The following is a 27,150-nucleotide window of genomic DNA, read 5'->3' as shown; positions in this document are numbered from 1 at the left end:
ATGATCTTCACCCGTTCATGTGTGCACAGCCACGGAACAACAGCTGCAGCCTATTTCATCACGATCGCGAACATTTTATGAACTGTCAGCCGGTCCGTGACAATAGAAAGGTTGGGCACCCCTGCTGTAGAAGACTGCTCTATAAATCTGCTCAGTCACCTATGACATCGGTCATCTTTGACATAGTCTATGATATAGATCTATCTAATCTATATCAAAGATGACTGATGTGACAGATGAGTGACGTACGACACAGGCTGATCACATGAAGCCTGGGATCCACATTAATGGAGCCTCACAGTTCCTACGTGAGAGAGCCACTTGATTCAATTCAACCATCTTCCCTAGTTCTCTAGTTTTTAACAACTTCTATTATGAACTAGCCACATCAATAAAGGCATTTTAACTTTTCGTCGTCAAGAGTGCCTTGATAATGACGATTTAGGAAACTAGACCTGTACGTGCCCGTCGCAGTTGGCCACCGGGCCTACTTGGGAACGATGGAACTTGGGAACCTAATGATATACATTGTCATACAGTAGCACCCGTTTTAACGGCCGGTGTCCCACATGGAGATCTGTGTACAGTATGTGCCTGTGTGTGAAGACTGCTAACTGAAAAGTGTACTTGGCAATCAATTTGGCCCACTGGCAGAGCCTGATTGGTTGAGCCTCAATTGGCTGAGGCAGAGGCTGGAAATTGCACAAGTGAAAGGAGTTGGCCTCATTAGGCCCACTGGCAGAGCCTGACCAGATCCTTTTGTGGTGATTCAGTATTTAGATATTTGATATTCCTATACAAACCCATTGTAACTTCAACCTCCATTTTAACCTTGTTCGATTCATCTAAAACATCTGTTCATTTTTCTGGTGACTCATACTGCCCTCCTAATACGTGAGGTGCCTGTTTTGTTGTTTTTACTTTTATTTTTTATATTTTTTATTTATGGGGCCTTCTTCTTTACCTGAATTATTGAAATTAATTAATTTGTAAAAAAACAAAAGAAGAAAAAAACTATAGTAGATATTTCGTATCATGTGAAGTCTAATCAGCATAACCGTGTACATCTGAGGATCTGTGACAGACTTAAGAATGCAGTGTTGATTTCGACACTCTAGGGTTCACGACGTGGTTAAGTGGTAAACTATGGGCTCTTGTGTTTCTTTGGGGCATCAAAATGTCACAGAACAATATTCTGGCGACTGCAGAAAAACAATATTCTTCAGCGTTCTCTATCATTGTGTTCTTCAAAGACAGCCTGTGATTGCAGTGCGTGTGCGACTGTGCGTGCGTGCGTGCGTGCGTGCGTGCGTGCGTGCGTGCGCACACGTGTGCATCAAGAACTGACAATTGATATTTGTCATAGTTAAATGTATGCAGCTCGATCATTTCAGTGTCGCTTATGATTGGAGCATATATGGTGCAATCTGTCCACAGTCCTTGGTTGGACTGAAGGTCATCCCAGAGGTCGATGTGTTAATGCTGCGCATGTGAGTGACGAATGTTGAGCTCCTTTGTTTTAATGAAGGGGACAAAGAAGGAAACATTTATTACAACTCCAATTTCTGTGCGTGCGTGTGTGTGTGTGTGCGTGCGTGGCTGCGTGCGTAAAAAAAAATATATACATTACTGATGATTGATTGATTGATTCTTTATTTAAGTGTCATGCTTCCCATATGGACTTACAGGACACTTTTTACAGTTTACATGAACAATTACAATAAACTGACATGACGGTTTGCAAACAATGATCAATTGAATACCAAACTGACACTCCAGATCCTTACGAGGCAGATTACATAATATATAAAATAAAATAAAATACACCATTAGGCCTGTGACAGGAGACACATGTACCTACTTGAAGAGCTGGGATTGTCTTCTACTCCAGGCTATAGAAACAATCTGGGCTGTCCTAAATACTTCATAATTAAATAACCAGTCTAACTTCTGTCCATCATCTTCCCAGAATAGATCAGGATTTATTTGTTGCATTACCTCAAGTAATGCAACTTTCTTTTACTTTTTCATTTAGCACTTCAGTATATTTTAATTCCAATATTTTTATACTTTTAATCAATTTACATTTTTTATTCAGGACTTTTACTTGCAATAGAGTATTCCTACGTTGTGGTATTGCTACTTTTACTTACTGTAAGTACAAAGTCAGAATACTTCTTCCACCTCTTTCACAAAAAAAAACAAAAAAATGCTTTGTTGCATCTTTGACATGCATTTATTGGCGTGATGAGAGAGGACCAGGGAATCCGCTGAAACATTTTCATAAGCCGTTGGGTTGGCTACTCGGTTCCCACAGAGAGCACAGAATGGCCTCGAGTCCACATGCAATCCCCAAATGTCAGCGCGCTGGCAGCATGAAGGGCTCAAAACACTCTGCTTCTAGAAGGAGGGCAAAGAACCCACAGAGGGTTATTATTCACTGAAGTGTGTCTGCCATGGAATACAGAGCTGTGTTGTACAAGGATACCAAACGGCCAGCGTCCCAGCTGTAGCCCATTAAGACCTGAGGCCCATTCAATAAAATAAAATAAAATAAAATAAAATAAAATAAAATAAAATAAAATAAAATAAAATAAAATAAAATAAAATAAAATAAAATAAAATAAAATAAAAATAAATTGTGTTACTATGTGAGTGGTGCTCAAACCTTTTCATGTCAAGGACCCCCAAAATTAAATTCATTTTGCCGCCGACCCACATCTATAACTTATTTTCTTCCCTGGAAGAAAGGAAGCAAAGAGTGTTCACTTTAAAAATATACATATTCAAGCATTTGAACACAATGTTGACGGTGTTGTTCCAGGGACCCCCAGAAGCAAAGATTTTAGTTCAAAATGTTCACATATAAATGTATATATTCAAAGATTTGCACATAATATTGACGATTCTTTTTAAAATAATGGTTAAAGTGGTTAAAATCTAAAAGGACAGCTTTCCCGGGTCTAAATGGGTTAGAAAAGACGCTCAGCTGTAACTGACTGCATGTGACTTCCTGTATCGTCTGCATTGAGCTCCCCATGCAGAATAATGGATATGAAAGTTAGGGACAATCCTTGAGCTCCCCATGCAGAATAATGGATATGAAAGTTAGGGACAATCCTTGAGCTCCCCATGCAGAATAATGGATATGAAAGTTAGGGACAATCCTTGAGCTCCCCATGCAGAATAATGGATATGAAAGTTAGGGACAATCCGCCCTGAAACAGTTTGCATTGAGCTCCCCATGCAGAATAATGGATATGAAAGTTAGGGACAATCCTTGAGCTCCCCATGCAGAATAATGGATATGAAAGTTAGGGACAATCCTTGAGCTCCCCATGCAGAATAATGGATATGAAAGTTAGGGACAATCCTTGAGCTCCCCATGCAGAATAATGGATATGAAAGTTAGGGACAATCCTTGAGCTCCCCATGCAGAATAATGGATATGAAAGTTAGGGACAATCCGCCCTGAAACAGTTTGCATTGAGCTCCCCATGCAGAATAATGGATATGAAAGTTAGGGACAATCCTTGAGCTCCCCATGCAGAATAATGGATATGAAAGTTAGGGACAATCCGCCCTGAAACAGTTTGCATTGAGCTCCCCATGCAGAATAATGGATATGAAAGTTAGGGACAATCCTTGAGCTCCCCATGCAGAATAATGGATATGAAAGTTAGGGACAATCCTTGAGCTCCCCATGCAGAATAATGGATATGAAAGTTAGGGACAATCCGCCCTGAAACAGTTTGCATTGAGCTCCCCATGCAGAATAATGGATATGAAAGTTAGGGACAATCCTTGAGCTCCCCATGCAGAATAATGGATATGAAAGTTAGGGACAATCCGCCCTGAAACAGTTTGCATTGAGCTCCCCATGCAGAATAATGGATATGAAAGTTAGGGACAATCCGCCCTGAAACAGTTTGCATTGAGCTCCCCATGCAGAATAATGGGTATGAAAGTTAGGGACAATCCGCCCTGAAACAGTTTGCATTGAGCTCCCCATGCAGAACAATGGATATGAAAGTTAGGGACAATCCGCCCTGAAACAGTTTGCATTGTGCTTCTCCAATGAGCTCGGACAGTTAAAGTCTATTTCTACAAACATAGACCGACAGCCCCGAAGCTGGAAATCAGAACATCAACAATTCCTTCTCTCTCTCTCTCTCTCTCTGACGCGCACGCACGCACGCACGCACGCACACACGCACGCACACACACACACACGTGACAAGTCCTGGAGCTGAATAACAGAGCCATTTCTAGGACACTGTGGCATAAGCCATGGTGATTTTATTTTACTGGTATATGGGTACATTTTCTTATTCCGGGGGCTAGATTGAAATAAACCCAATTTGGATGTAGCATCTTAAAAAACAAGTATGAGCCCACAAAGTCAATCACTAATTCAATTCTACAATTTCCAATTTAGGCATTTAGCAGACACTCTTAATCCAGAGCGATTTACAGTAATGTATAGAACATTTGAAATAGAATAACCAGTAATAAATCAGTCTAAGCAGTAGCCTGTTAACAATACATCTACTGATGCACACACTTGGACACATCATCAGTGTTGCTTCCTGGAATCTTTGGGTGTTTCGGGTCTTGCAACAGACACCCTCCTCCAACAGACACCCTCCTCCAGGCGACCCGAGCAAGGCTGATCAGAACCGGCCTGTGTCCAAGTGGCATGCTATACAGCCCCCAACTGTCTCTCGGGCGCATTCAGACAGTCAGTGGGGAAGATGGCTGATGAGATGTTGGCGACACTAGGAGGCTCCAGGCGCTGTGCCTCTGGGCCTCGCTCCTCCTTCGTCTGACCAGAAGTGCAGAATCCTATAATATATATAAAAAAGTAATAATAATATTCAATCAAAACTACTTGTGTCAAGAGTGTCATCTGATGACATTGGGAGTCTTGATGTTCTTATTTCCAGCCGATAGTGTGTTTATAGATTTGTAGATAATTATAATGGCCCTTAAATTCATTGCAGCTTATGTTTTTTAAATGACCTGTTCTCTGACCTGTTCCCAGACCAAATGACCTGTTCCCAGACCTGTTCCCATGTTCCCAGACCTGTTCCCATGTTCCCAGACCAAATGACCTGTTCCCAGACCTGTTCCCAGACCAAATTACCTGTTCCCATGACCTGTTCTGAGACCAAATCACCTGTTCCCAGACCAAATGACCTGTTCTCAGACCAAATTACCTGTTCCCCAGACCTGTTCCCAGACCAAATGACCTGTTTCCAGACCAAATGACCAAATGACGTTCATTGGCAAATAATTATGGCACAATGGAACAACACAGCCATAAACTGAATCACTGGTGACCCGCCGCCAGGTTGAGTCCTCCGTGCAGACTGCACAGATCCCACTAGTTTACCTCTTAAAGGTTTTGTGACATAAATGTATACATTCATTTTTAATGGCTTGGCTCCGCGATGGACCTGTGGCCGCAAGGTGCGTTCAAAGTGTCGATCAATGTGTCCTGCAATTCATATTATTTCTCGCAGCTAGCTGCGTTCTTCATCAATGTGTAAGCCGAGTGATCCACCACTAAGAGTTGTATTACTCATTGGTTCGAGGCTACTGCCGGGTTCACGAGACGAGGAAATGGGTTTTCGAGGCGACAGAACCCCCGGGCGCCTCGGGTCACCGCCCCGCTGAAGCGAGGGAGGGTACCCTTAGGCGGCCCCATCCAGGCGGAGGGGCCTCACAGATGTATTCCGACCGGGACCTCCTCTGGTGGGCGGCAGCCCCAGAGACGACCGGCCGGACGCGACGCGGGCACCAACTAGGCGAGTGAGGTCCACAATCTGCCGGCCGAAGCCGCCGGGGAAAAAACACGGGGGGTCGGATGCGTGTCCGGCCCGGGGCGTTTGAGAGTGGCCTTTGGGCCCCACGTGGGGCCGTGGTGAGCGTTTCGTGTCCTCCAGACCGCTCGGACCAACGGTAATGATTCCGTAGGTTCACCTAAGGAAACCTTGTTACGACTTTTACTTCCTCTAGATAGTCAAGTTCACCCCCAAAAAAGAAAATGTATGTCAGTACAAATTTACTTCTAGTCTACTTGGCGACAGGAGGCTTGGAAGTTATGGACCATTTTATGATAGCCCCCCCCCCCCCCCTATTTTAGCCAATTGGTATGAAAGCACTTGACCTTCATGCAACATTTCAGCCTCATACAGCAAATATTGTAGCTACTAGACTCTAGCACACTCTAGCAGCTAGAGTGTCATTTAGGATGATTTGACCAACCGCTGGTGGCCATTTAGAAAAATGGCTGCCACGCCCACCAGGATGAGAATTTGGGATGGCCCAATATCCAGTTTTGTTCTCAACATATCTATCAACACTTTTATCATAAAATGAACGATTGGTCCAATATACTGATCTATGCCGCTGCACTATGTCATGTTGTGATCATAATAGTTAACAAGATGATAATTCCTTCACCTTGTCAATAGTGAAAATAATCCATTTGCCTTGTGTTGTTGTAGTAGGTTTTTTATATACTGTACAGTAAGTTGAATTAACCCTTATCCATTTGTTTTTGGAAACATCACCATACTGTATATGAAGTCTCAGTTCCCGTTACCTGTTTCTTAATGTTATGCCAGTTTAAGTTTTCCTACATTCAAAGAAACCCAGACCGAGTATGAATCCTAAGCACATTTTTTGAGTATTCTTTGTTATGACAGACCAAGAATTTTGTCATGGCTTCTGCTGGTGTTAATGTTGTTTGGATGGGCTGTCAATTAACGTCTTAAGTGGCTTTAAGTATTGATTTCAAAAGGAATAATGCATGCATACATGTCATTGATGATGCGTCTGTAATTCTCCAGATATTTCTCAACGTATACGGTATATTGCACACTTTGGAAATATCGATGTAATACCTCGTATCACGTCTACTGTGAGAGAGATTTCAGATGTAAACATGCGTTGCGGTTATAATGAAATGCTGCTGGGCAAGTATCTTTTTCTTTTTTTTTTTTTTTGTGGCTTTCGCCTTTATTTTATATTTTTTATGGAGGGACAGGCTGACAGGAAATGGGGAGGGAGATGGGGGGAAGACATGCAGTAAGGGCCGTCGGGATCGGGAGTCGAACCCGCGGCACACTGCCAGACTGGATTACCAGCCAAGGTGCCTGGACCACTGAGCCACGGCCCAGGCCTGGGCGAGTATCTTTACATATACTGTAACTTATAGTGAAGAATTATCCAATGTGCAGCACAGTATACTGTATGCCTCCAATTCTGAGATGGTTGACTGTAGTCACATCCAGAGTTAATTTTCTTTACTAAAACTGACGAAAAATGTTAGTCGACACTCGACTACCTTTTATATACTGACAAAAACGAGTATTTCCAACTTCCAGTACTTTTACTACTCCACTACATATAACTTTAGTTACTAGTTACTTTGTAGATTTTCATTATTATGACAAAACATACACTAACCACTTCAGCCGTATATATACATTTCAGCCATTTGAAAATAGCCGATCTACAAGCTCACGGTGCGTTGCATCACAAGCTTGTTGTCCCGGAATCTAATATTTTCACCTTTATTGCTGCTTAATTAATTGATTTGTTCAATCGTGCACAATTGAGGTATTTATATCAGACCTAAGGCCCCTGGGACGGCCTATAACGACTAAATAGTTACTACTAAGCAAATTACTCGGACATATACTGTTTAATGCTAAAGCTTGAAAATGTTACTCCAGTGTTTAAATAATCCAAACCAGTGTCTTTTACATTATTTATTGGTAATTTCATTACACATATAATTAAAGCACACGGTAGAATTACAAATGTATGGATTCAGTTTTCCTTGTTGGCCTAAACTCTAGTTTATGACTTATGAGAATAGCAAGAACTAAAACAAGACAGTAATAGTTGGTAGTTAGACTGTGGTCTAAACAGTTAGTTAGTTAGACTGTGGTCTAATGGTTTGTTAGACTTAGTCAGTCAAGTAATTAAAACCTGTAAGGATGACAAAGAAACAGAGCAAATAGCACATTATGTTTACAGCTATTTAACTGATATTGTACTAATATGCAATGATATAATGTTAATACAGAAATAGAATGATCATTTACCGTTAGTCCATTTAGAAGTCAGATCGTGTGTTTACACGGCTCAATTTTGTGGTTGCAAAGGCCTAAGCCTTGGTCAGTTAACTAAGACTCTGCCTCCGTTGGTGTTTTTACAGAAAGAGACAGAACATAGCTTTTTCCTGCCGTATAACCCCCAGAGAGGCGGACCTGCTCGGGGGTCGGTTTCAGGCTAGCTAATCTGGGAACTCATGGCTCCATATAGGGTGCCATGGTTAATCTGATGCATGCAATTTATAGCAAAAGGCATCAAATGGTATGAATAACTCCACACTTGTATATGTGCTATTTTCAAAATACTTGTATACATTATGAAAACTTGAAATGAGACATTCATTCATTATGAGTACTTTCTACTTTTGATACTTTAAGTTTTGATGTCAATACTTTTGTACTTTTACTCAAGTAAATTATAAATCCGGACCTTTACTGGACTTGTAATGGAGTATTTCTGCATTGCAGTATTGATACTGATATTGATACTTTTACTTAAAGGAGCCCCTGGGGTCAAAAAACCCTAGTTTCAGTTTTGGTGGCGGGTGGCAAAACCTTCATCCAATCAGGATGAGAGGGGCCTTCCTCCAATCATGATCGAGTGCCTTTGTGCACATGCTGTTGGCCTGTTGCACTTCCCCCCACTGTAGAGCGTGCATGTGCACATTTTGTTACCGGGGCGGACTGGGTGGTTTTCCAAATCACCCAAATCACTGAATGCTCCTTTAAGTAAAGAACGTGAGTATTTTTCCACCACTGCGGCGATTGCCATGACACGTGCTGTGAGTGCACTGTGTGCACTGTGTGCACTTTGTGCACTTTGTGCACTGTGTGCACTGTGTGCACTGTGCAGTGGATGAATGAACCCTAACCATTTGATTGCCCAGGCAGTGATGTTGCTCCTATCACCACCCCGAGGCTGATGTGTCAACTTTGCACACAACATCTCACTATATAATTGGCAAATTGCAGCATGAACTGTACTGACTTTGGTGACCTCCTGGACTTTCCTCTCTAGATCTTTACTTCCTTCAATGAAAATACACCACAAATGATTATGTCACAGAATCCCGTGCCCCATATCTGCCACTAAGAAGAATTACAATTGTCTATTTATGTTTTTTATCCACAATAGAGTGGATCTGATCTTGCCCTTTAACCGCCAGAGTGAGAACATCGTTTATCGCTGCCCTTGACAGCGATTCCGAGCGTTTTTTACTAACCTTTGAAAAATCATCAAATGTCTCCATAGCGATCCACCCACGGACGGTCTCAAAGGACATAGTGGGGTCTTGGAGAATGGGTGTGCCAGTCAATTATAATGGAATCACTACGGCTAAATACCTACACAATACAGTATGTATCTGGAAACTAAAGTTTTCCAGCATGCCGTAGTAAAGCGTAGTTGACCATCACTGACTTTCAGAGATATGGATGCTCCATTGATTTGTTTATCCTTTTTTTCTTTTCTTTTTTGATTGCTAATAAACTGCTAACCAATTAGAGGATGGAGTGAAATGATTAATCAGTTCATGATCAAAATAAATGGGTTAAAGCTCTAAATATCCTTGGGCAGTAAGGAAATATTGAAAGTACCCGGCATCTCCGTCGTAAGCTTCTTGCTTAGCAGGAGCTTCACTGACTAGACTACAACTTTGCACTAATCACCATCCTTCCTTCCTTCCTTTCCCCGAGCTGTTCATCAAGCTCGGAGACGCCGACTTAAACTCCCAGACTTCCATTAATACCTACAAACTGCCTTCTAAACCAGTAGTTCTCAAACTTTTTTGGCCGCGGACCCCCCATCTGAACATGTTTTGTGCCAGGGACACGCAGAAGACAAGATTTGTGTTATTTGTATAATTTGATTTGTGTATAATTTAAATAGTATACAACGATACAAAAATAAAAATAAAAAAAATAGCTGAATCGTGCCGCGCTTTGAGCTTGTGTATCTGCAAAGGTACCTCAAGTCCTAAGAATTTTCCATAAAACAAAAACAAAAAACATGCTATATTTATATATAAAATAAAAAATGACACAGATGCTTTCCCGGTTTTAATAGGTTAAAGGCCATGGGCACCAAAGTATGCCAGTCCCTCCATCCCCACAATAGTGCAATAGCAACGCCTATTCTTCGTAAGCCTGGTACAAACAAAACCTGAACGATTGAAGGAAGAAAGCTGTATTGTATTGTCCCTAGGGGGATATTACATTTATGTATTCACCCAGCAGATGGATTGCTTAGTTGGCTTTTTGAGGAGCCCTGGCCGGGGAGCTGTTAGGGATTAAGCGTCTTGCTCGGGGACACTTTGACGCGTAGATGGGCGAACCGAGGGAATTGAACCGTGACCTTCTGATCACCAGGTGGCCTCTCCACCCACTCAGTCAGCCACAGCGGCCCAGAAGGCTAGCCTGGCTAATAAGCCAGACCAAATCAGCCATTGGCAAAAACAAATTGCCTGCCGGCGGATTACGGTCTGGCGAGACTCAGTTGCACGCCTCTTTCCTACACCCGAGAACTGGAGTGGCCAATCGGGACACGGTATGCAATATGGGCGGGCTTTGGTACAGTGACGTTCAAGGCTTGAGACTGTAGTTCTTTTCACAAACATGGCTGTGCCCTAGCCTGGCTAATAAGCCAGTGTTGTGTGATATTAGTCTGGCTTATTAGCCAGGCTACCAGAAGGGTGCACTGCTAAATAAAACCATAGACATAGAAAGGTAGACGCCTCCTTCGGCTCTGGGACATCTGCATTTCACAGGGAGAGCAAGATTCCACATGCATCACAGAGCGGACGTTCGGTATAGGCCAATCAGAGGCAGGTGAGGTTTTTTTTTCGTACGCGTACGCAGCTCTTAACACTTTGATTGCTACAAGATTTGGATGTTGCTACCGTTTAACATTGCACAAAGGCCTTGTTCGGGGGCCCACAGCAAAATGTTCTCTTATAGCGAGAATCACACGCATACATCAAAAGAAAGCTGAACTTGTCCACTTCAATTTAAAAAATACATTTTGATTTGACCATGTTCCATTCTGGAGATATTGACCTTTTTGCAACACCTGCATTTGCCTGGAAGTGGTTATCTTGAACAGCGAGCAGAGTTATGGATGGTTTAAAGTCAGAGACATGATAGGCAGATATAAAATTGAACCCAATAAATATCCTATACATCCTATACACCGAATGAAAGCCCTGAATGTGTACTTTTACGAGGAAAAGAGTAAACATTGATCCCATGTACAGTTAGACAGTAATTGGTTATTGAATGCAGCTTGTGCCCACCAGATAACTTCAGAGAAGACATGGACGTGAACTCCTCAATATTCACAAAATAAGGCCTATAGCGACATATAAATACTATATACCGTATGAAACAGAAGACTCTCTGCTTTCATAAGAAAAAAATCACACCCGTGTGAACTGAGTGGTGTAAGGTTTTATATAGCATGATCAGCTGTGGTCTGACGTAATGTCTGACGTTAAAGATCTTTGGCTAGGTAGACTCGTCTTCTGATGTGATGATTTGTGACCATGAAGTTGATTCAGCTGGAGTTTTTGTCCGATGTGAGGTATTATATAAGGTAAGGTATTATATAGCCTGATCAGCTCTGATCTGACGTAATGAAATCACACCTGGATGTGATTTCACAACTGGCTTTATTTGTGCAGAGAAAATGACCACGGTTGCTACGGTCATCCAGTTCACCCGGGTGTGATTTAATTACGTCAGAAATTATTTTGAACATAGCAACCATGGTCATTTTTTTATGCACACAAAAGCCAGTTGTAGGAGTGGTTTACACCACTCAAAAACTTCTACTGTAGTAATAATAAAAATCACACCCATGTGAAGTGAGTGGTGCAACTCTGTCCCATATTCTGTTCTCTGCTTATTCAATACAGCTCGCTATATACGGACTGAGGCAGAAAGTCATGTAAACCTTTTATTTACAGTTTGGTCTGTAAACTTCTACTGTAATAATAAAAATCACACCCCTGTGAAGTGAGCGTTGCAACTGTTCTGTACTTATTCACTACAGCTCGCTATATACGGACTGAGGCAGAAAGTCATGTAAACCTTTTATTGCCTCAGTGGGTAAAAAGATGAATGAAAGTATGCTATAAAAAAGTGATTGAAACGTATTGATACGTGATTCGCACCCGACGTTTGATTAATTGATAACGTATTGATACGCGATTCGCGTCGGCTGTGTTAAGAGGCAGCCGCATTTTATTCAGCTAGATTCTGATGAGTCCCGGAAAGGACTATGAGATGTTATGTTAACACTAATCCCAACTTTTGTTTTTCACTATTCCAAATTATTCACACTTTTTCAAGACTTAGTTTTTTCTTCAAAATGTTTTTATTTTGCAGGGGACTCCTTGGACTTCGAGGACCCCTGGGGGTCCCGAAGAAACCCACTTTTTGAAACCACTGATCAATTATAACAGAGACTTCAGTCCTCTCTATATTTGGACACATCAAGAGAGAGAGAGAGAGAGTCTTTGATTTCCAGACATTTATAGATTCATAGAATGTACAGAGAGAACAATGTCTGCATGCATTCCTAGAATGTTCCCATCATCATCATCATGAATTCTAACGACGTCGGCGGGCCTTGTCGCTTTTGATGCCTCGTCATCGTGCTTCTATAGCCGCAGAGATAACGACAGAACACAGGCCACCCAAATTAATTGAGGGTCGCCCGCAGAGATTATGCACCAAATGCTGCAGTGCTGCTGCTGCGTGTGTGGAAAGTCACTGCACCAGAACCACAGCGCTACAGCAGCATTACAGCCAATGGAGCCATTAGATTACAGGATCATGTTCTGATGATGCACTCACTATATGAACCTCTTGAGAGAGAAATAATTGACCACGCCGCGACCCCTCTAGTCATTTTAGAGGTACAGTATGTTAGGGGCAAAGATGGTCGGCTATATAACGTGAAATTGTTATTAGCCAGGTGGGGTTTGTTTTATATTTAATATCCCTGCAGTTATTGGCCCGGCGTATATAGCGCTCAACTGTGCTGTGTCATGCGATTGCATATCTCATTTATTGCCACGTTTAACCCTGGTGGTGCCTATTCTGGGCATGCCATTATAAGTAACACATATTTCACCCCCAAAAAGACTTTTCAAAAATGGCAGATCTACAAGCGTGTTGTGACGCTTGTATATTGGCTATTTCTTATGTTTGAATGGTTAATGGTATACATGTACTGTACAGTATACCCCCGTCACCACCCATTTTCTTTTCTGTAAACATATGTTTTCGCTGCTATCGGTGTTATACTGTAATGTACCCCCCCCCCCCCCCCCCCCCTTTGACTGTAGTTGACTGTAGTTATTGAATCAGTCAATCCCATGTGTGTGACCCATTTAATACACTGCGTTTGTCTGCTTGAGTTAAGTTTATGATTAACATAAAGGCGCACAATCACTGCACTTTACAGTAGTAGAAACATTATTCTTAAAACAATCATTTCACCATTTGGATGTTTCTTAATTTATGTGTGTTTTGTAAAGCAACCAGACATCTTGTTCTCCATGTATTCTTCCCACATACCTGTAGAGTCTTTGATGTTTTAAGCATTGTTATAATTTAGCTTTTGAAAAATAGCAGATCTACAAGCTCATAGCGCGCCACCGAGTGGCACGCTATGAACTTGTAGGTCTGCTATTTAATATTTTGGGGACCCCCTAAAATAATTTGGCGACCCCCCGAGGGGTCGCGAACCACGGGTTGAGAACCCCTGCTGTAGACTATAATGTAAAACATTGCACAGACACTAAATAGGTGCGTGAGGTTTTACTGCCATCTGTTGCCAATGGTTTTACATGTTTTATGCGGTGGTGTTTCAGTGATTTACCCCATCCTTAACTTTTCCTCTGGGATGTATTGAAAATTAGCTAATGACAGGTTTTAAAGCTGCACTATGTAACTTTCCTCTACGGTTTCCTGCTGAGTGCAGAAGATTTGACCATTGAGCTAATACAGCCGGCCTGCTTGCTCAGGGGATAAATTGAACCTTGACCATCAGGTCAAAACTCTTGTCAGATCCTGTGTCTATAGGTGAGACATGACCTTTGACACGATCTAAATGTCTCAACAGAAGAGCAGGGAGCAGTGGAGCCTGCCTGGCAAATTACATGGGGGGGGGGGGGGTCCTTTTTGTGGGCGTGGCCAAAAGTGGGCGTTACCTGCCAGGGAGACCAAACACAACCACCCCGATTGTATATGCTATATTGTATTAACATACTGTAGTCATACAGATTGGACAAAATTACATTGTATTCATAAAAAAGTAGCATAGTGCCGTTATAATGTCAGGGTTCATTGCAGAAATTAATTTATTTGCATCCTCCCTTGTCTAGATTGATTGATTTGTACAGTTCCAGGAAAGTACAGGTCAATACAAAATCTGCTTAGAGGATAAAACCAGAAAAAGCACTAAGACCTATTTACATAAGGGTCCTCCTTCAATTCATCCGAACATTTAAAGACAAAGACAAAATACACTTCTATGCAAAAAAAAAATGTAAAGAAAATATCATCAATCAGATGCATCATATTTCACTATAGTGCAACCCCATAAATGCAGTATTTTACACTAACGCTTCAACTGAATTTAGTCAAACAGGCCATGGTGTGCATGTTAACGCTGTACAAATCATTTATGAATACATTAGCCAGATGAAAGAATGCATAAGTGATGACTGGGCGACGCATGCCACGGCGAAGCTCGCCATAATATTGTGGTATTGTGTGTATTTGGAGGGGGGGGGGGGGGGTGGGGGAATTAAATATTCATACCATTTTTGTTTGTTTACTTCTATTTGTGAAAGTGTTATTGGCACTCCTTAGAGAACCGCCACGCCATCGTGTGCAGGAGGAGCTCAGTAACAAATTATACATTTAGAAGAAACCTCGTATCTCCATAATCTGTTTCAACTTTTGTTTTTGCTTTGTTTTTCGCAAATGAACGCCCTACTTTTGCAGTGTTGATTTCGTCGACTAAAACAATGGCGAAAAATGTCCGTCGACTAAGCTACGGTGATGACTAAATATGCAGATTTTTGTCAACAAATAAAAAACTAGACTAAAATGTTACTATGGGACTAGTAGGGGAGAAGTACAACTACAAGACAAGTTATTTTATGTTTGGTTGCGCTCTGAAAATAGCAGATCTACAAGCAACGTGTTGTGAGCTTGTAGAGCTGCTATTTTCAGCATGCAACCAAGTGTGAAATCAGCCATTACGATGCCATCGTAGCCTGCCAAAATGCATTTTAGTCAACTAAAATCTCATGATATTTAGTCTACAAAAACTAAACAAAAACTACAACATTGCAGATGGCTAAAATATGACAAAGTAAATTTTGTTAAAATACTATTATGACTAATATAATTAATTTAATGTTAATGTTAGCGTGGGGGTGATTTCCCTGATTGCACACGTGGTCATTAAAATGGACATTGACGTTATTGTCTTCCAGAATGGTGCAGTCACATAGATAGACACACGACGCCAACAGCTGAAGAATGAATGTACAACCTGACAGACGGGCTACAGTGAAATTGCTACAGTCAGCCGTAGATATGGGAGGCCGAATAGAGGGCATGGTGAAATAATTGCCACTGTGTGTGTGCCAGTGCCATACTTCTGCAGGCGATAATGATCTATCTATGCTGAAGTGAACACGACTAGCAGAACAATAGGGGAGCGTGTATGTGGTCAATAGCATTTTATTTTTGCTGCTGGGTAGAGACCTTGTTAGGGGGGGGGGGGGGGGGGGCCTTGTGCTGCTCGTGGCAGGGATGTAGAACCATGTTTATTTTAAGTCATGGCTCCGTAAAGAGAAGCAGGTCTACGGTCAGTAATGAATGGAGGGGAGAGGCCATCACTTGACTTTGCCAAAGCTGGAATATGACACAAGTAGACCAGCTACTTAACACTATGCATGTAACATTAATGACTAATACAATTGCATATTTCCCCGGAGACACGGAGGAGGTCAAATGATAAAATTGTCCCCCCACCCCGCCCTTCTCCTTAGGTTTATAATGTATCTCTGCTTTGGTGCCCTTATTTTTTATCATTAATCCCGAATGACACAATGAGCACTCAAAATCATCTTAATATACTGCATCTGTATACAGAATTACATACCACCCATTGACCGTTATCAACAACTGATAGTTGATATCGTCCTAGTCATTCAGTTTGTATTTAGAATACTTGTTTATATCATGAACATGTTGACAATGTATTGATAGTGGCACATTTCTACATGGTTCATAACAGCAGATAAGGTCTGCTACCTTCTCTATCTCTTCACTTTTGCAGCACATCATTTTCTGTGAATATCACATCCACTGAGAAACACCATGACTCCTGCCATGGTAGCGTTGTGGAGAAAGCTATTCCTGCTCAGCTGATTATTTAGATCCAGCTGTGAAAACCACTCTCTATTTCTGTTGTCTCTCCTGGCCTTTCAAGCTGCAGCTTGGGATACTAATGCAGTATTGCTATATGCTTGCTTATACTCCATGTCCATTTCTGTAATTCACTCACGCACAAGCACGCGTGCACACGCATGCGCACAGGCGCACACACACACACACACACACACACACACACACACACACAGTGGTGTAAGTACATTTACTCAATTACTCAAGTTTACTCATTTTATTAATTGCACTTTTGAGGTATTTTTACTTTACTGGAGTAATTACAGTTCTCAGTACTTTTACTTCTACTCCACTACATATCAGAGGCAAATATTGTGTATTTTTTTTGTAGTGGATTTATAGTGAATTATTAGTTACTTTGTAGATTTTGATTATTATTATTAGAAAACATTGTGAGCTTGTAGATCGGCTGTAATGGTTGCACACCATTACAGCCTTTTTCTCTGCATCCAGATAGTTTTCCTGTCATATATAAATTGGTTGTTTTGAATGCCACATGTTAAGAGCCCCTTTGCTTTGCGTTGCCTAACCCACCCATGGGTCTGTATGTGCCTCTGTCTGTCCTCCTGTCTCCTCACAGATACTATCTGCCGGTGGGAACGCGTGGAGGCTCGTGTATGATTGAAATAGCCACAGATAATGTCACCGCTCAGCGTCAGGAGGAATATGTGTTTCACACCATGTCGGAGGTAATCCCAGTTTTATAGAGTGAAGTCAACCCAGGCCACCAACATTATCATAATATTTATATATTCTCTGCCCTATAATACAACAGTGGGCATTTTTACAGTGGGCAATATAAATGTATGAAAATGGTAATGTAATGCACATGGTGGAATATGTAATATTTTCTTCATACAGTAGTTGGCTTAGCCTATATATGGTGCATTCGGGAACCGGAGTAAGATGTAATAAATGTGTCGACAATCAACATCTATGGCTTCATGATGACACATTCATGTGATAATTATGTATAATTAGAGCTGAGCCATTGAGAAATACAATTCTGCAGGCCATACTTCAGCTAATTAAATGGCAACCACCAGACCGGGAGTTCTCACTAATGCTACAAGCTGTTAGCACTGCTACAGTAAATATGTTATTCCTACGTAAAACTCTGAAATCAACTGAAATCAGCCAAGTCTACATTGCATCTAAAAAAGCACTAGTTTTCAACCTGTAGGCCACGAGGGTATTGCAATTGGCTTTTCTAGATGTTTTCTAAAATGTATTAAATGTATTAAATTAATATATATATAAACATGCTATTGCAAATATTTAACCAATGACTTAAAATGTATTTATTATTGCACATTGTAGCTAAACAGTAAACACATCTTGTGCATTGAATGTTTACTTATTCTGGTTATATTTGGCATTATGCATGATTACCTGCCTCAAAATGGCTTCCCAATCACCTGATTGGTTTTTCCTGATGACGACCACACCCCCTATGGAGTCCACCTGTTGTTGCTCCCCTATAAGTGTGTGTTTGTCCTCTGGCTGGTTATTCCCTGAAGAAGACCTCCTAGGTCGAAACGCTGGGTTCTTAATAAATATACAGCATCGTGGCTACGAGTGGGCTTTTTTATTGCAATTGGCTAAACATTAAGATTTTAATAATTATATATCGTTCATATTTAAAGGTAGGGTATAAGCGATTTTTATTTTGGTTAAAATAAGTGTTACCGGTAAAAAGGCAATGTCCGCACATGATGGGTTGTCTTTTCTACTTTATTATTGTCTTTTCTTTATTTTACTGCCATATGTATGTATTTTGTAATGAATTGGCAGCACAAACATATCATGCTTGGGGCAAGCAAATAAGTCAGTGGCGCCCCTGTGCCACATAATTATGTGTTCCAATGCATCCAATGCACTTATTCAAACTCAGACAGAATTAACCACTTCCACCTTGCCTTACATATTTTTCAACAATTGTGAAGAATAGCAATCCAGTAGATTGTCTATTTTTGCGAAGTGAAAAGTAGTACCAGACAGTTGTACCATGCAATGAAGTATAATAATAGGGCATGCATTTATTAAAGAACCACCCCCAGACCAAACAAGCTCTGCACAGCTTTTTCAAACCATATTTCAGGATTGAAATGCACTGTATTTGCTTGACATTTACTTGTTGCCATTCTGTGCAAAAGTTTATTAAACAGAAAGGTTATAATATTGGCAAAGAAAGAGTGGTAGTTTGGTGATTGACATGAGATGTGATTGATGTTTAAATTGCATAATAATGTTGAGAGTGTCAGAGATAATGTGAACCTGTCACATACTGGACAAGTATGTGTAATCGAGCGGTTATAAAGGTTAATTATTGTTTCATAGATAAATCGTCATACATATCATCAGTATTCTGTGAATGATATGTTAAAATCAACAACAAAGAAGGTGGTGCCCATTACCAAAGGTCACTGATTTAGCATTAATATTACATTCATTTGTGGTATAATTTCTGGAGCTTTACAGTGTGTTTGTAACAGATATAATTATGCCTAGCTTGTTAAATGGACTGTTGAGGTAGAATAAGTTGTTGATTCATGGGGTTGCTCTTGATTCATTCTACCTAATTGCCTCATATCTAGCTGGAATATTTTATTTATTTTGAAACTTTTTTTTTATTTGCCGCAGGGTCATGTAATCCTATCACATAATTATTAGAGCATGTCAAACTGCATTTGTACAGAATATTCTATACACAAAGTGGCTATTATCCCTATTCTGTTCTGAACATGGCATAGTAGGGACAAAAATAATAATCACTAAAAATAGGAGAACATTCTGGGAAAAATAGGCAAACATTTGGTGAAAATAGATCTGCAAAAACGTACATGTATCTGCTATTCGTCATACAGTGAAATATAAGGCTTTGTGTGATTAATTGTAACAATTACAATAGTAGCATACTTTATGCTTAGATATTCATAATAACATTTTGTCCATACATTGTATAATTTAGTGCAAGCTAGTAAGCGATAAGAATAAATAAGTTAGTTTTGTTTTTGTTTTTGTTTTGCATGCAAGGCAACATTGGGAGCTATATTTCTTGGGAATGCACCGTCCCATGGGGAGGCGTCTGACAGCGGCGCAGTGGGACTGAGGAGATTCATTGGGTGCATCAGAGAAGTCCGGGTCAACGGGAAGGAGGTTGACATGATGGGTGAGGCGGCGGTGAGGGGGACCAACATCCACAACTGTGACCCGCCCGTCTGCCAGCATCTGCCCTGCCGCAACGGAGGGACCTGCATCAGGTACCAGAGACAGTCATTTAGAGTTATCTCAATGGAGGGACCTGCATCAGGTACCAGAGACACAGTCATTTAGAGTTATCTCAATGGAGGGACCTGCATCAGGTACCAGACACACAGTCATTTAGAGTTATCTCAATGGAGGGACCTGCATCAGGTACCAGACACACTGTCACCTTTTAGAGTTATCTCAATGGAGGGACCTGCATCAGGTACCAGACACACTGTCACCTTTTAGAGTTATCTCAATGGAGGGACCTGCATCAGGTACCAGACACACTGTCACCTTTTAGAGTTATCTCAATGGAGGGACCTGCATCAGGTACCAGACACACTGTCACCTTTTAGAGTTATCTCAATGGAGGGACCTGCATCAGGTACCAGACACACTGTCACCTTTTAGAGTTATCTCAATGGAGGGACCTGCATCAGGTACCAGACACACTTTTTGAGTTCTCGTAAGCCACAGGTCTTCAAAGTGGGGGCTGCAATCGTTGCATTAGAGGAGAGGTGAATGAATGAATGAATACATGAATGAATCCATGAACAAATGAATGAATGAATGAATAAATTAATACATGCATACGTGAAAACATAAGTGAGTGAGTGAATGAATGGAAATTTAAGGACTTTTTCTTTATGACTGTGTGCGTGTGTGCGTCCGTACGTGCCGTACATTTGCCAAACACTTGCATGTAGTGTACTTTTCTTCCGTGAGTTGGTGTGACGGGGCATGGACAACATGTGAACTCTGGTTTGGGTGAAGGCAGTGGAGTGGGATGGGGTATGATACAGACCCTGAAGGCAGAAAGGGGCCGGCCGGGCCCCAGTGGGCCAGGGGTGTCAAACTCATTGTAGGTTTGCGGGCCCAAGATTGATCGATGAAAATGTGATTGTGTGCGGGACGGATTACTCTTTGTCTGCGCTGTGTAAGTGTTTATTACCTCCTCTGTGCCTCTGCTCAGGCCTTAAAGTCACTCAGATTAAAACATTGTTACATGGGTTCATGGGTTTCCATAACACAATCAAGCCAGCATAATACCTTTCCATATTTGAACCATAACAAATAATACATTCAGATGCTGGTATGATGCATTCCATCGTTTGAAATGTTATTAAGTATACACTTTTACGATTAAATCTTATAATATGGACGTTTCATAAATGAGGTTGAATGTGTGGCCGTTACTACTCCGTTCATTAAAACAACTTGGTTTCATTTCATGTAATATAATGCTCCTGTGGTGACAATTCTTTTCATATGGCGGTCGTGTGCAGCCCTTGAAAGCCCCATGCCCATGGGGGAATTGTAGCCTTACATACCTTACAAACAGGCATGCCTAGATCCACCAGCAAGTGGTGGTAAAGTATGTAATTATAAGTAATACTGACTCTCTGTAGCAGTGAGTACCGGACCAATTAAAATCGCTGGACAAATTGCGTGCACGCTTTGCGCACACCTTCCAAACATCGCGTAATTATATTGTAACATAAGGGTGCCCACAAGTGGGCAAAAGTCAGCAGTAGTGACGCACTCGGTGTAGCGTTGAGTATACCGACCCAATTAAAAGCGCTGTGGGCAGATTTCCTGCACAGTTGCGCACGGCTTCCCGAACATGCGTACATCGATCATTTACCAGTATAAGAGGCGGTATGTAATTATAAGTAATAAGGGCGCTCAGGTGGGCAGATATAGAACTGATACTGTTTGCCGGTGAGTACCACCAGCCCAATTCAAGCACCATCTGTAGCTCATTTTGCCGTTCAATGAATAGTCCAATTTCCAGACCTTCGTGTAATTGAAAGAACCATTTGAGCACATCCCCTGTAATCAACCCAGCAGACTCCAGCATGCATATGTGTGTGTGTGGGAGGGTTAGGCCATGTAAAATATCATTTTCATACAAAAAGAGCATCAAACTGGAGATGGTTGAGTCCATTGACTGGAACCAAATGAAGTGTTCTGATTATTATATTACACCACGTTCATTTTCAGATTCTCGCTACAGCTGTCGACGACAGCAGCTCGTCAGTAGGGTTCAAATGGTCGAAATGTATATAGGGCTGAAGTGGTTAATGTAGTGTAGTTTTTAATAATAATAATTAAAATCTATAATGTAACTAGTAACTAAAGTTTTCAAATAAATGTAGTGAAAGTTAAAGTACAATATTTGCCTCTGAGATAGAGTAGAAGTAAAAGTATTGAAAATCAGAAATACTCAACTAAAGTACAAATACCTCTTGAGTACAGTACTTGAGTAAATGTACTTAGTTACTTTCCACCCCTGGAGTCAGGTCTGTGTTATATGACGTATAAGTGGTGTCCAGCAGCTTGCACAGAAAGAACCCTGATGTACTTTAGTCGTACTTAGGAGTCCATTAGCACTAATCAGGTTCAAAGTGCTTCAGTAGATCAGGTTCTTATATAGCCGCGCATTGCATTGTCTCGAGTTTATCTTTGTAAATCAATATCACAGATCATTATATCATTTTCTGCGTGCTAATGCAACACTCTAAGGACAGGATAGTGATGAGCTGAGTGTCTAAAGTACACAGGGACGCACAAACGGAAATGTTTTTTTTATTTAATTAAGCAATATGGAAATGTTTTTTATTTAATTAAGCAATATTACACCAGTAAGACGCCTGAGGGCGAGAAGCGACCTCGCCCTAAAGGGTGAGGTTGTGTGCACTGGCCATATATGGAGCGCTCCATATATGGAGATCTAAGGGTGGCAGTGGGGGCAGTACAGGGTTTGATGAGGGCCCAGGTAAGGCCGGGCCTTAATTTTCGGGCCTGTTGAGACTGCCAGGCGCGGCTGCACAAATAACTTTGGGGCAGGGCCGTCTTGACTCTAGAGTTTGACAGGTATCAGTCAAAAGGGAGACATCGAAGAGGAAGGATGGATGGGGAAGGATTACATTCCCGTAAATGGGCTTAATATCCCTGATGATGTCATAGTGATGTCACGAGACCTCTAGGCACAATATATGGGGGCTTTCCCCATGTATGGGGATGATGATGTCATAGTGATGTCACAAGGCCTAGGCACAATATAAGGGGGCTTTCCCCATGTATGGGGATGATGATGTCATAGTGATGTCACGAGACCTGGGCACAATATGGGAGCTTTCTCCAAGTATGGGGATGATGATGTCATAGTGATGTCACGAGACCTGGGCACAATATGGGAGCTTTCCCCAAGTATGGGGAAAGTCAGGAACGAAAACTATATGACTGAAACAAAATCCAAATTCACTCAAAAAATCAACACTGCTCCACAGTAGCAGAGAAGAAAGTTAGAAACTGATCTTGATGTTAATAAACCCAATTCATGCTTCCGCTTCGTGTGGCACTTCACATAAATAAGTTACGCAACTGAAAAGTTTTCCAACTGTGCTTGAATTTTCTTTTTCAGTTGAAAATATGCTATTCTTGCCAAGCCCCCTAGCCCCCCCCCCAACTCTGGTTAGGAAAAGTAAATACCCAGGTACCCAGTACGTATTCCTACTGTAAATTAAGAACCGAGGCCGTTTGATGCTCACGACTCATGAGCCACAACACGTTCTGAAACCCTCTTTTCCGAAGCATCCCGATCCCGAACCATTCCGACTCACCGCATTACTAACCCTGTCCCTAACCCTAACCGCATATTACTAACCCTGTCCCTAACCCTAACCGCATATTACTAACCCTGTCCCTAACCCTAACCGCATATTACTAACCCTGTCCCTAACCCTAACCACATATTACTAACCCTGTCCCTAACCCTAACCGCATATTACTAACCCTGTCCCTAACCCTAACCGCATATTACTAACCCTGTCCCTAACCCTAACCACATATTACTAACCCTGTCCCTAACCCTAACCGCATATTACTAACCCTGTCCCTAACCCTAACCGCATATTACTAACCCTGTCCCTAACCCTAACCGCATATTACTAACCCTGTCCCTAACCCTAACCGCATATTACTAACCCTGTCCCTAACCCTAACCGCATATTACTAACCCTGTCCCTAACCCTAACCACATATTACTAACCCTGTCCCTAACCCTAACCGCATATTACTAACCCTGTCCCTAACACTAACCGCATATTACTAACCCTGTCCCTAACCCTAACCGCATATTACTAACCCTGTCCCTAACCCTAACCACATATTACTAACCCTGTCCCTAACCCTAACCACATATTACTAACCCTGTCCCTAACCCTAACCGCATATTACTAACCCTGTCCCTAACCCTAACCGCATATTACTAACCCTGTCCCTAACCCTAACCACATATTACTAACCCTGTCCCTAACCCTAACCGCATATTACTAACCCTGTCCCTAACACTAACCGCATATTACTAATCCTGTCCCTAACACTAACCTTAACCGCACGTTGAAGCCACGTAGTCGGAATGGCGGTGCGTCAGAGCACCACTCTGTCCCCTTAGAGGTTGTAGGTCTGCTATTTTCGGCGCACAACACCGCTGTGCGACAGAGCAGAAAGTAATGCATCAGTAGTAAGTCCAAAATATGTGCAACCAATTTTAAACTCGCTCCCTAGAGTTTGCTTGCCACTAATTTAGATCTGTACATCTCGGAAAATGACAGCAAATAGTATAATTACGGAACCTATAATGAATTCAAACCATGATATATCTGACAAACAATATAAGTCATCAATTATTAGATTAAATATGTTCATACACAGGTCCACCACTGTGTGTGTGTGAGTGTGTGAGTGAGCGTGTGCGTGCGTGCGCACGGAGCTAATCTTGCAAATCGCTGGACCGATCAGCACCACATTTCTTCTGCACACTCACACTGCCAGTAGCCCAAAGAAATAGATGTCTTGCTCTTTTTTTCCATTAGCCACTGAGAAAGCTGCGACAGTAGACCAACCTGCAGCCAGCATTCTCATTTTAGCCACTTACTTCATCCCTGTCTGATACAGTTCTTACCAGTCATGAGGTGCTTAAGATGTTCATATTTAGCCTTGTATTTAGCCTAATATAGCTTAACGACATACATCTTGTGAGGCACCGTATCCAGTATGCCTAGACCTTATTTTTATAATAATAATAATTATTATTATTATAAAAACAATTGCCTAATAAGATTAGGTTTAACGGATAAAGCCAAGTAGACAATAATAATTATTTTTAATTAATGACAAGAATGAAACAGTGGAATCAGTTCTAAGATGTGTTCGACAAGATAATTCAGAAACCAATGCATTGAATTGACTTGATACTAATACTAGAAAAACAAATGGCCAGTGGAGAAGTTGAAGTTCAATATTTACCTCTGAGATGTAGTGGCGTATAGAAGTATAGAAAATTGGAAACATTCCAGTAAAGTGAACATATTCCTCAAAGGTGTACTTAAGTGCAGTACTTGAGTAAATATACTTTACACCATTGGAATTAACAAGGGCCCAGTCAGTGTGAATTGCTCCACTGTAGGTTAAGCCAAACCCTGCTGGGTTAATAATGTTTGTGTAAAGGGATTAAGATAACTCGGGGCTAAGTGTTATAATCCAGGGTTAAAGATAACCTTGTTTTAAGAATGTGCGGTGTGTGATTGCCCTTTATATGGAAACGTAATCCGTTACGGCAAAGTATACTGTATATAATAACTTTATAAGCTACTATATATCGAGCCCATCACGCCCAATAGCATCACAGTCATTTGACACCATTACACCATAAAAGCATAATAGGCTACATGAGCTCACATTATTAAAATAAATCTCAAGCAAGATAAAGTTCTGTATTATTGCTTCTGGCTAATGCAGTCTAAGAATATAAATGGGCATGGTCCGAGGGGCTGAGAATCTTATTGGGCAAAGGGGATACGGTGTTGATTTTGTCGACTAAAACTATGAGGAAAAATGCCCGTCGACTACCTTTTTTTTTCACTGAAGAAAACTAAATCAAAACTAAGCTATGATGACAAACTGAAGTGTGGTACGCAGTACGCACTAAAATATTTTTTATTATCGTTCATGATGTACCATGTCAGACTATCCAATTAAAATGGAATAAATCCTTGACGTTTCTTTCTCTTGAGACTGGTCACTCTACACGTTTTTCACATTCCCCAACGTATTCACGCCGGGGGACGCGGAAATATAGTGTAATTGGGGACGGGGACAGGGGGAGAAGGGTCATTCAATGATGGCGGCTGCAGGAGCACAGTGTGTGATGATAGCAATGCTAGCATCTGAAAAGACTAGGAACGAAAACAAAGAAGAATAAACTCTGGACACGTTGCTGGATGGATGCATGGAATTGAATTTGGAAATGGAATTCATACAAACACAACAAATAACTAACTAAGAATAATTGAGAACATAACAAAGAACAACTATAGAACAGGTAGTTCAGAGAACAAAACATAAAACACAGCTGTGCTGGACAAGTCCGTGCAGGCAATTATGAGCCGGTTGAGTGGCTACTAGCGAATTGAGTTGACATGTTTTTTTGTTTGTTTTGTTGTTGTTTTTTTGCTTGTTCCTGCAGCAACGCAGGCGTGCATTAACGGCCCTCTCGTATAATATTGCTTAAACCACAGAAGACTTCATTTCAGAATGGCAGAAAATGTAGTCAGACAGACTTTAGTTAGTAGTTCTTGAGAATAATTTATAGAGTGAATATGGACAGTAAGTAAGTATAGGTCAGAGAGGCAAGCCTTATTGACTGTATCAGAGTGTGGGAGTGACTATATCCCTGTTTCACAATGCATTAAGTTAGACCTGGGCTAGATGGATTACTGCGGTGGAGTGCCACAACCAACCCAGCTCCCAGTACTTAACGCACGACAAGCTGTGCTACTCATACACTGAGTGGCCATGACCTTGTAATAATAATATGTAAATAATATGTAATATGTAAGGTTGAGTGCTCTACCCATTGAGCTGTACCCGGTACAAATGTCTGGATACAGTAGCATGTGTCATGTAAATCGAGTTATGAAGTTACATTTTTTTTCCTTTAATTATAGTAGGCACCCCCATCAGGTCTGTTTTCTTTGTGGCTAATGGACTAATGAACACAACCTCCGATCTTTGGTTTCATATCTCTACCATCTCACGGAAACATGTGAATCTGGACAGTGGCGTGCACAGATAGACACTAGGGGGTGCTAGAGCACCCCCTGCCCTTTTTTTCCCCTTTTTTTTTTTGATTTTTCAAAAATAGCAGACCTACAAGCTCGTAGCGCGCCACTCGGTGGCGCGCTATGAGCTTGTAGATCTGCTATTTTTCAAT

General features: G+C 41.3%; 1 protein-coding gene across 6 annotated transcripts in view; it reads left to right on the top strand.

Annotated features, from left to right (window-relative positions):
- eys (eyes shut homolog) overlaps positions 1-27,150 on the top strand; it is a 580,966-nt gene that overhangs the window by 453,301 nt on the left and 100,515 nt on the right. For all 6 annotated transcript variants that reach the window (XM_079513211.1, XM_079513209.1, XM_079513213.1 and 3 more), the window contains 2 exons: positions 17,200-17,308; positions 19,656-19,882. In XM_079513211.1, coding sequence (XP_079369337.1) covers positions 17,200-17,308; positions 19,656-19,882 — 336 coding nt within the window. The remainder of the gene's footprint in view (positions 1-17,199; positions 17,309-19,655; positions 19,883-27,150) is intronic.

This window comes from Electrona antarctica (assembly GCF_951216825.1).
Source record: "Electrona antarctica genome assembly, chromosome: 10".
Lineage (NCBI taxonomy): Eukaryota > Metazoa > Chordata > Actinopteri > Myctophiformes > Myctophidae > Electrona > Electrona antarctica.
The sequence above is the reverse complement of the archived record's forward strand: the minus strand, read 5'-3'. Positions and strand labels throughout refer to the sequence as shown.